This window comes from Neolamprologus brichardi, chromosome 7, assembly GCF_056152115.1.
Source record: "Neolamprologus brichardi isolate AB-2024 chromosome 7, ASM5615211v1, whole genome shotgun sequence".
NCBI lineage: Eukaryota > Metazoa > Chordata > Actinopteri > Cichliformes > Cichlidae > Neolamprologus > Neolamprologus brichardi.
This window is the reverse complement of record NC_142110.1, coordinates 43,741,102-43,751,938: the sequence shown is the minus strand read 5'-3', so window position 1 is coordinate 43,751,938 and position 10,837 is coordinate 43,741,102. Positions and strand designations below refer to the sequence as shown.

At 38.1% G+C, this 10,837-nt stretch overlaps 1 protein-coding gene across 1 annotated transcript; it reads right to left on the bottom strand.

Annotated features, from left to right (window-relative positions):
- Window positions 1-3,360: 3,360 nt before the first annotated feature.
- LOC102782912 (coxsackievirus and adenovirus receptor homolog) lies at window positions 3,361-10,633 on the bottom strand. Its single transcript, XM_006788771.3, has 10 exons — window positions 10,576-10,633; window positions 9,638-9,698; window positions 9,197-9,453; window positions 8,772-8,868; window positions 8,222-8,488; window positions 6,902-7,012; window positions 5,325-5,393; window positions 5,120-5,173; window positions 4,860-4,986; window positions 3,361-3,970 (listed from the first exon to the last, which is right to left on the bottom strand). Exons 2-10 carry the CDS (start codon window positions 9,690-9,692, stop codon window positions 3,484-3,486), a joined length of 1,524 nt encoding a protein of 507 aa, XP_006788834.1. The 5' UTR covers window positions 9,693-9,698; window positions 10,576-10,633; the 3' UTR covers window positions 3,361-3,483.
- Between the last annotated feature and the right edge of the window lie 204 nt (window positions 10,634-10,837).

Genomic DNA, 10,837 nt, shown 5'->3' with positions numbered 1-10,837 from the left:
TTATATCGGAGGTTTTTGGACTTTGTGTTTTTGAATTTATTTAATCGCCAATTAAAGCGAGTGTTTTATTCGAGTTCTCTCCCTCCTGCGTTCTGGATGTTGTGTTTTCCTATCTGCAGCCCACAAAACCACCTTACTGTCTGCTGTCTGGCTTCGCTGAAGAAGTTCATGAACAAGTTTGTGACTGAAAGGCACGTAAACAGATTTATTCCGTATGTCGTATTTTCCCTTTCACATCACTAAAATTTTGGAAGGAAAATATTTAAGTGAATCATATAAACGTACCCAGTACGACACATGCAGGCTGCCAAGTTGCTCTTTACATTGAGCGTGTTGAGTGTGTTAGGGTGCGTCCCGTTTTAGTCTCATTTTTACACAGAGATCAGTCAATAATGAAAGCTGGAAGAAGAACCAAAACTTTTGCAGAGCTCAGCAGTTTGCACACAGAGCTCTGCAAACGTTACAAATGTATTCTTAAATACATTTGGCTTTTATTTTTCCTCCCCTTTATTCATGCTTGAATGTTTTTCAAGATTGTATCGTGACTCAGGCAGCTGAGTTAGCAGAAGAATAATTCTGACCAGCAAATTGTAAGATTTAGATTTATTCAGCTGTTCAGATTTTGCAGAAATTGTTGTTCTCAGATGACTCTGAGTCAGATTCTTCCCTTTGACTTGGTTAAATATCTGCAGCCTCACATGTGGGGAAAAAATGATGATACCATGGCATAGTAGTCGTGACTTCACCAACTTTGGTGATGAATGATCTGTGTTTTGATGACATGCCAGTTTCCAGTTTACACTGCACCCTGGTTTTGCATTAAAGCAGGTTTTCTTGGATAATGCCTGTGCTCCAGATTGTGTGCCAGATTTTTCCAGGGAACAGCAGCCTCAAAGATCCCACCCAGCCCCACCTCAGCTTCTTACAGAAGGTTTGCCCTTACATCACAGTGTATGGATTATCTGTTATCTGCCTTTACTTGAGCTGTCTGTGAAAGTGAAACACATGCATAAAATAAAAAAAAATATACTGTTTTATGTTTGTTATGTTTGCCTAATGAGGACTGTGATCATCTAATTTACAGTGCTCTTGTTGGTTTGCATTATTGAAATAAATTGGTCCACATCGATACTTTTTTACAGGTCATCGGCAAAGGTTTCCAGGATTGTTGCTTTTTGGTTGCCCCTTATTTGCTGATCTAATTTAAGCCTTTTCTTTTAAAATTTCAAAAGCATCCAATAATCTTCCATTTTAATGTATAAAAAAAGGGTTTTTTTCACAAACAAATTTGTATACAAATTAATTGGCTTTAGAAATCAACCATAAACTACTGTGGAACTGCTTAGTTTGAAAAATGATAGAAATCTAAGGTGAGCTTAAAGAAAAAGGAGACATTTTCTCAAAGAAAAAGCTTGTTTGCGTTAAGAATATGCAAAAACACACACACATAAAAACACTTTTTCATCTTTAGTAGTGGTTGTATTGTCAAAAAAGCATATCATCTAAAGAGGGGATGACATTCTGACCAGTAAAAACCATGAAGTCACAGATTGTTTCAAAAATAATCAGTTAATCAATTCTACTGGATATAAAGAGGGAGTTATATAGAAGAATTTTTTTTTATAAACTCCAGGAGTTAGACAGCTATTCCCAGAGTTGTGTGTGATTTTCCACACAGATCTGACAGAAGTTTGTATTTTTTAAAAATGGTAATGAATTGAAGTCAAAGTGCACAAGGGCAAAGCCTGGAGTTGGGTAAGTCTTTTTTTAAACAGATGCTGTCTGGGGTAAAGGTCTTGTGCTGAAAGAGAAGTAGATGGCTGACTAGGTTGCATGCACTCTGCTCTTTCTCATTTCCGACCATTACAACGGTTCCTTCTACTGAGAAACGGCCCCATAACATGATGCAGCTTCCACCGTGCCTTAGCACTGGAGTGCTATTAGCCATCTTGGCTTAGAAAAAAAACAACAACAAGTAATAAAGTGCTGTTGAGATGGTTCTCCTACTTCTATCCCACTTGTAATGATCTGTTAGACACTTCTTGTACATCCTGGACTCTCAAAAAAATCTATCAGGGAAACCGAGCCAATCCACTGCCAAATGGGGAAATAAAGCAAACATACGAGGTCTTTTTGGGAAAAAGTGACAACAATTTAAATTTCTTTTAGGGGGTGTTGTTTTGTCTTCTTTGCTGAGTTTAACTACTATGGATGCTAAGTGACAAATTGCTTGGATGCTTCCCTGATTCGGGCCCTTCTTCCCTACATGTAAAATTATGTGATGAGTCTTTAGGGATTTGGTCTTCTTTTAGCTTTCTACAAATCCATCTCTACTGAGTTTCCTTTTTTAAAATCACATTTTAGTTGTGTATTAGCTTAAAGACAACAAACTACTTTGGTCGAATGTTTCCCCGTCTGTTTTGTTGCAGTGTTAATCGCACATTGCGTGTGTGACTGTAAACTACAGTAAGCCACATTATTTGGATATCATTCTCTTATTTAAAGCATGTTTTCTTTCACTTCTCTATTTACCACAGAAACGTTCATCGCTTTTTGTGCATTTGATAAACGAAACAACAACAACGTGCTGTTTACTGCTGACTCAGGACTTTTTGAGATCATGTAAAGTCACCAGCCGTAGCAAAAAAGCGCACAATCGAGTTTAGTAAAAGATGATGTCGACCAGTGCAACAGATCAGGGCTGAGAGAAAAACAAGGATAATATGCACAGTTAACCCTGACAAGTTACTGGCTCGATGCCATTTGAAATTTTGTAAACATGTAAGCTTTTCCACAAAATGAAGAACCTACAAAAATTTAAAAAAAGAATTTAAAAAAAAAAACCCTTTCTTTTTTTAAAATTAAATGTTACTGGCATAAATGATCTCTTGTCAGGAACACTCAAAGAGTCACTTCCTCTTACTCTTGACACCAGAGAGAAGCTGTTGCTGCTTTGCTTGCAGTCTAGCTGATGCCCTTAACTATGACCTTTCTCTCTTTCATGCACACACACTGAGCTAAAACAGAAACCACTGCTGTATCTGAACTGTTACATGTGTTGAAAAAGGAGATTTTAATTGCCGCTTTCATAGATTCTGCAAACACCAGTTTCTTATCACCGCTTTCACTATGCAGCTTTTCCAGTAACAATGATGTACTTTCTCTAAAAGAATTTTGAAAAAACATATTGCACAGTAATGAAAGTGACAATCAAGACAACAAAGAATACAAAATTATAATTTGTTGCATGTCTATAACTTCCCAAGCATCACTTTGAATACACATCATCATGCAGTACATCACTTTCAGTACATTCTGCAGCATATCTGGGCTTATAAAAATCTAAATGCCGCTCTCTCTCTCTCTCTCTCTCACACACACACACACACACACACACACACACACACACAAAACACTTGCTTCATTTGTTAAAAATCTAACTCATATACAGTGTTTTTTTTGGTCACAATATTATTTTTAAACTCAGTACTTGGCAGGCTGTATTTGAAGCTTTCGAACTCCTTCATTCCCAACCGTTTGCCTGAGCTCGGGGCAGTGTCCTGGGCTGGCCGTGACCAGCACCCTGCAACCTGTTCGTTCACTTAGAAACTTCCTTAATGAGTCATCGAAATATTCGTTTCCTTCTTTGTAGCTGTCCAACAAAAGCAGAGCCTTGCCAGATGTGATTAAAAGAGTTCTCAACTTTTCTATTGATATATTTTTGGTGAGTGAAAGCTGAGTTGTTATCTCCTGAAACAAGTCGTCCTTCACGGAGCTGCAGTCAACATATAAGAGAAGATGAAGTGCGCTGAGGTCGAGGAAGTTGGAAAGGGAATCTGTGGGCCATTCAGTCCAGGATGAGATTAGGATGTGGGCTACAGTTGTTTTCCCGCTTCCGGGAAGTCCCTCAAGGAAAAATGTCTCACCAGCTCCCGGGAGTAAAGCAGGAAGATTCACAGGGTGGCCTTCACTGAAAATAAAAAAAAGCAAAGTCGAGATTGTGAAGTCAACAAAACCCCAAACAAATTTAGAGCATGGTGTGTCTGTGAGGTTTAAGTTCTTTTTTGAGATCCTGGGCTTATTACAGATTACTTTTACTTTACCTCACAGGGACTTCTGCATAACAACGTTTGCATTTGAAAACTTTACTGCGATACATCGACATGTACTGTAGCTATCAGTGCATTCAAAAAATGTTCTCGAGCTGAGCTTCACAAGCTCGCTCACTGATTTCACAACTGCTGCCTTATAAACCGATAGCCATGTCAATGTCAGTCAACTATCATAAATTAGCATTAAATAGGCAGAAGTACTGTTCGCAAACACAAATGTAGGAACAAAAAAAAGAAAACAAAAGCCTTGCCATGCCATGGTCATTCCCTTTTGTCTATTATAAAAAGTTTTTAGCTGTCACAGGAACTGTGTTTAAACCCAGCATTGTATATTTTCATTAAGTTAAATCTGTAGGTAATAGAAGGCTTTGGTTGAATATACAACACAAATTTAGTTAAAGTCCACACAGTAAATTAATTGTGACCATAAACTTGTCTTCATTCAGACCCCTAAAAATATAATAACCTCATTATTTTTTAAATGTGCTATCTAGTACTGTAGATTCATAGAGGATGGTGTTACTGCTAACAAGGACCACTACCTAATACAACACTGATTGAGACGCCACACACAGCTCTGCACAATGCTGGGTGGTTGCAAGTAAACGAAAAGAGGATTCACTGTATGCGATTTTCTGGAAAGAAGAACTTTTTTTTTTTTAAGGCTGCGTGTACGGGAAATGATATCGGATAAATGCATAGTCGTCTATTTCCCAATCATTTTGGACGCATGTATTTATGACTCACTTGTTTTGCAGTCTGCGAGGCAGCTCCTCCGCACTGAAAGTGATGCATTGATTCCTTCGCTCTGCACTGAGAAAGCTTTCTGAGTAATGCGTTTTCACATACAACCCCAGATTTTCCTCAACGTGGCCTGGAGACAAAAAGAAGTCCAGTCAGTCATTTGCTGAAGATGTGAAATATCCTGCAGGTCTTTCTTTTCAGATAATCTTTCAGTGGCACATAAATCATGTAAACTATATTTCTCAACTTGATAAGCTACCTACCTTCATTACAAGTAGTTATCTTATTCTCATAGTTGTCGTCATAACTTCTCAGACCTGACAGGAGAGAACAGCATTGTTAGAAATATGACAACACAGAGGACAGTAAGATAAAAAAAAAAAAACCACTGAAGAACTCAGTTTTATTTATAACCAGTGTAGAAATTCAACAGCAAAACAGCAATAAAAACATAACCACTGAACTCACGGGAAGCAGCGGTAGGAGCAGGTCTTTCCAGGAGGTTCCTGGTGCTGTGAGTGCTGTGATTGTGGGATCCTGTAACAAAAAAGAGCACTTTAATGCAACGTACTGGTACAGCAGGTGATGTAGTCTTTAAGCACTGATACACTGAATGTATGGAGGTTGTTGAGTTTGGTTTGTTTTGAATTATACATTCTTTAATTGACCTTATATTTGCTAAAATGGTGCTATGCCACCATATATGTAGTGATTTGGTGTCATGGTGTCATAATCTCTTATGATTCTGACATATGATTTCATATGATATTTGCACACATTTGTGTCTTTTTATATTTATATGTATATTTATACCTATATCTCTATATTTTTGTATCAATATGTCTGTTTCTACACTTTATTTTAAATCAGTGCTTGACGTTTGTTGTATACTCAATTTCCCTCTGGGATTAATAAAGTCTCTGTGATTCTGATTCTAATATTTCGGCTTTGAAGTTTCAATTATTCCTCAAAATGTCCAATATTTTCATATGCTCTTGAAAGCACCACAATAAAGATCCATGCCTTCCTGATAACTGCGTGACAGTTTCCTGATCTATCTGTTTTTACATTTTTACACATTCATATGTGAAAATATATTTAATAAGTTTTCCAGTGAACCTGAGTGAGGTGTGTGAACAATAATATAAACTCGTGCTGAAAAAAATCACCCGTGCGTTTACAATTAGCTTTGAATTCCCCTTGTACATAAACCAAAACCACACTGGGTGTTTCCCACAATCTAGCCGGTCTGGTCTGATAGTTGCGAAACGCATTAGAATGTAAAAAGCTAAGTCATGGTCACACGAAAAAAAAACACTGCAGGTCACATGCTAAAGAATTTCCAGCAAAATTTTGTTCAAATCACAAGCATTATAGAACAAATGGGACAAGAACCTCCTGAAACGTTCACAGATGCTTCCTCTTTTACATGACCTACAGTGTCACCAGTGTTCCTGGGAGTATGCATGTGTTGTTTTCTTTTCTTTTTTTTCCCCAGTCAGAGCTGCGCAGCCTTTGACACAGGAAAGATACATTTTGCAGTGCTGAGTAATGAATTCAGATTGTCTGTGAGCTGTTTGGCACAAGACCAACAACAAAGTTTTGGTTTTGCTTGGGCATTAAAGTTAAAATCATTTAGCCGATGTCAGCTCTGTCGTTGCACATTTTATGCAGTTTTACTGAATGTTTAAAATGAAACCAGAGCGAGCACTTGCAGTGAGGTGTTAAATAGCTTGTCTGTTTTTGTGGCAAAGGGAAATGCAGGTTTGCATTAAGATCACCTTCATGTTGTATTACAGGTTTTGCAAGATGACTGGCTTTCAGTTTGAATTTGTTTCTTAAATATCTTGCAAAGTATCCATTGTTTGAGATAACTGTTTATATCTAAGCCCATTATTCAAGATAACTGCTGCTATCTGTGGTATTTTAACACCTCACTAAATTGTTACCCATCATTTTGTTTGAAACCAACATTTATGTCTGCAGCACGACACAGGATATGTAAGCATTCCTGTCTGTGCTGAACTGAGGGACTGATTGGTTACCTTTTCGTCGTCGATAGGTGACCACTCCGACAGAGACGAATGCCACTATCACTCCTATGCACAGTATAATGATGACAGCATCATTTTTTGCAGGATGAAGTGGTATTTCATCTGTGAAAAGAGTCAAAACATTGTGGGATTAGTGTTTCATGGTAATATCTATGCTTTAGCAATTTTAGCCGCTCTGGAAATAACCAAACATACCAAAAGGCATATGACCACAAACTTCCCCTTTGCTGGTCAAGGACAAAACCTTATAGCAGCTATAGTGCCTCGTTATGCTGGTGCAATGGCAGATATGATCACATAAAAATGTCTTCTTTCACATATTTTATGTATTTATTTATTTGTTCTGTATTAACAATACATTTCTCTTACTCTAGCATTGAACATTTTATATGTATAAGAAATGAATTAAAATATATTTCTCATTTCCCTCAACAGGATCATCATTAAACTCTACCCTTTTGTGTTTGTCATTACAATATGACTTACAATAAAGCTTCCTGTGGGAAATACCGCATGGGAAAATGTGGCTAGTTTTTCATCAAAGAAATAAATATGACACACGCAAAGCACATTAAAAGTGAAACGGTTTCGATACGTGTTATGATTAAATATATATTTTTTCCATATTGGTGTGAAAACGATGAGCACCCTACATGCAGACACAGTAAAGTCTCACATTTGAAGATTTGCTACGCATCCTACATCCACACACCAGACAAACACCACCCACCAGCTTCACAGAAACACATGGGAGGGTCTTTTAATTCCAGGAAAGCGGTGGAAAAAGTGGGGGAATCATATCTACATATCTAAGTCTCTGCAGTTTGATGTAGGGAGGGGATAAAAGCCAACATGTACAAAACAAAATTCTAATCATAACAGGAAGTTGGTGGTGACGGGCACACAGGTTATGAGAACATATTTCCTGTGGTAGCTTTGAACATTTAGAGCTTCACTTGAACTTTAGTGTCATCTGCTCTTTTGGGGACTGTTTAAAAAAATCTATTTCAGTTTCTGATCAGTTAAACAGGTACAGTAATGTTGGAGCCTTTTCTCTCCTTTTTTTAACGGCGGCACACAGTACAGCCAGATGATTCCCACCTGAAAAAGCTGGGATTATGTTACATCCCCCTTCCTGTTAAATATTGTGAGTATTGTTTTGGAAGAAATCCATTTCTGCAACGCCGTCCTGAAAGGAAGCCGTCCTTTTGATCTCAAAGACACAGCAATAAGCTGCATCTAACTCTCATGCACACGCAGGAGGACATGTAAATACCATGTACCATTTCAAGACTGGGAACGAACGCTTACCTGGAATGTAAATTGTTGCAGAGCTGCCGTCTTTTGTAAATTTACAGGTGTAGTTGTTTTTTTCTGATGAGCTGACTTTTATCTGGCTGGTGATTCTAAAAATCTGGTCTGGTGTTGATTCAGCAGTGGTGTTGGGATTGAGTGTCTCCAGATTTCCATTCTGCCATTCAACTGTTGACTTAGGGTATCCTTCAGACTGGCAGGTTATCAGGACCTCATCACCTGTTGCTGCCCTCTCAATGTGTTTGGTCACTGATTTATAAGATGCTAGGGAAGAAAATGAAGTTCTATTGTAACACAAGATTGATAACAGCATGTGCTGAGTTTGTCAAAGTTGTTTTCTTTTTTCTTCTTTTTTTTTTTTTTTTTTTTTTTTTTTACAAAATTGACTAATAGTGGTCTTTATTTCATTTTCAGTTTGAGTGAAACTTTAACTGCCCAGAAATGACCATGCGCTTTGGCAGTTACGAGACCATTCCCAGAACAATGCTTGTGAAATCTTCAGAAAAGAAAAGTAACAGGCCTACACTGCAACACATGTACTTCTCACCTTCAACAGACAAGGCTATAGTTTTATAGTCGGCTCCATCCGCTGAATGAACCACACACTGGTACTTCCCGGCGTCACTGATTCTAAGACTGGACAACTGTAAAATCACAAAAGAACATGAGTCCTCTGTTATGCCCTCTTAAAGAAACCAAAATGGAAAACTTTTCAGCTCTATCCCTCCCTCTGCCTCTCTTATTAGGGTTTTATTCTGTACTATAATATAAAAAATTAAACAGACTTAGTCCTTTTATGAGTATACACCCCTGTAAAGTTCCAGTAAAGTTATCCCGTGGCACTTTCTAGGGATGAAGAAGAGCTGGCAAGTTTAAACAAGCTTAATGCTCAGAGGAAAGTTAGTAGGAATTAAGTGGTAAGCCGTCCAACATGTGTTATGTAAGTCTGAGTAGCTCAGTGCCAGGAATTACCTTCAGCTTAGCCCAGCCTTCCGCCAGCTCCTCGGTCAGAAGCTGCACTCGTCCCCGATACTTTGGAGATTCCGAGCGCGCCACGCCATTATCCAGCCGGATCACGTCCTGAACAGAGTCAGAGTTGATCCAGTGCCAGGTCACGTTCAGGTCAGGATGAGGATAGGAGGGTTTAGGGTTGAACTTGCAGCCCATCACGACACTTTCTTCAAACTCTGACGTGTACATGCTTTGCTCTGCCTCAACAGTGAACAAGACTGCAGGGAAATGACACAAAATAATGCCAAGATGAAGGTAAATACTCCAGTCTTAAAATGTTTACAAGCATCTTATGCTTTTAACATAATCTCACTCTGCAGCTGTAAGTGCCTCATGTGTCAAATATGTAGTTATTGTTCTGACTTTGCTTCTACATATCCAAAAAATGTATTTACCACCCACCTGAGAGAGAGGGCTGAAATAACACTTGTAAAACTATAAGAAGGGCCCAGTCCATTGAGATCTGAGGATGAAAAAAGGGACTATTACCAGATGTTGAGATTCTTTAGTGATGAAACATGAGTCACTTTACCAAAGAAACCCAGATGTGCAGTGTAGACTTGTTTGCCTCTTAATTTGGCAAAAAGCTGTGTGACAGTATATCACATGGTAATCCCAATCTAGCATGACTCAGCTCCAAAGAAGTACTTCCCTCTTCTTTATCTTTTATAACAGGAAAAAATAACACATGGAAGTTTTTGTTTTGAAACTGAAGCCATGCCAGCACACTTCAACCGCACCATCCTCACATAACAGCCCACCTCTCTACATAAAACATCTTTCCACCACACCATTATATCTGGAAGTATAGCTGTACCAGGCTTCTATGGAAAAAATATAACTTAACACCAACTGCAAATGTGTACAAGAGCATCTTTGTTTGCTTACACAGTAAGCAACTTTGATAGGTGAGTAAGTAGGATATAAATAGACATTTTCTCCGGGATTTCCTCCCCAAGTGGAAAGACAACTACAGTTCTGCATAACTCTGATTGTTAAGATCTGTCATCTGTTTGGTTAACCATAGTCTTATCTGATACGTGATAGTAAGGGAGTTTTAGAGTACGTGTATACATACACAGATAAATCAGATGAGTCGAAACAGAATCCAAAGACAAAAATAAATGTTAACGTCAAAAATAGATGGCCCGTGTAAAAATAGAAAAAAATGTACATGGCTCATTTGTACATGCAAAAAGATACAGAACATAGAATATCTTTACATTATTATTATTATTAATATTGTTATTATTGATGGTTTTGCTCTAGTGTTAAAAATATATGTGTATATATATATAATTTTTTTTGAGTTGTCCTAAATAAATAATATGTCCTCTTACCTGTAGGTCATTCAGAAACAGCCAGCTGTGTTCTCATTAGTTATTTCCTTCTTCCTTGAGCTCTAAATGTGATCTGAACTCCCCCCGTCAGTCCCTTCGAACAGTTAAGGCAGGAGAAGTGGCCACGCCTCCTGCCTTACTGTACTCAGCTCAACTTCTTTATGAAATTACGGCGTTTTTTTTTTTCGTGGAAAGCTTAGACGGCTCGAAATTAACTCTCCGCTGCTCACACGGAAGCTGACTTGTGTTTACTGTAAGTAAA

Excerpts from the sequence above, each read along its gene's own strand:
- LOC102782912 (XM_006788771.3), bottom strand. The coding sequence starts at position 9,692 with ATGGACTGGGCCCTTCTTATAGTTTTACAAGTGTTATTTCAGCCCTCT. Across the intron at positions 5,394-6,901 it reads CACCTATCGACGACGAAAAG|GATCCCACAATCACAGCACT; the intron begins GTAACCAATCAG and ends TTTTTGTTACAG. Across the intron at positions 3,971-4,859 it reads CCTCGCAGACTGCAAAACAA|TGAAGGCCACCCTGTGAATC; the intron begins GTGAGTCATAAA and ends TTTTATTTTCAG.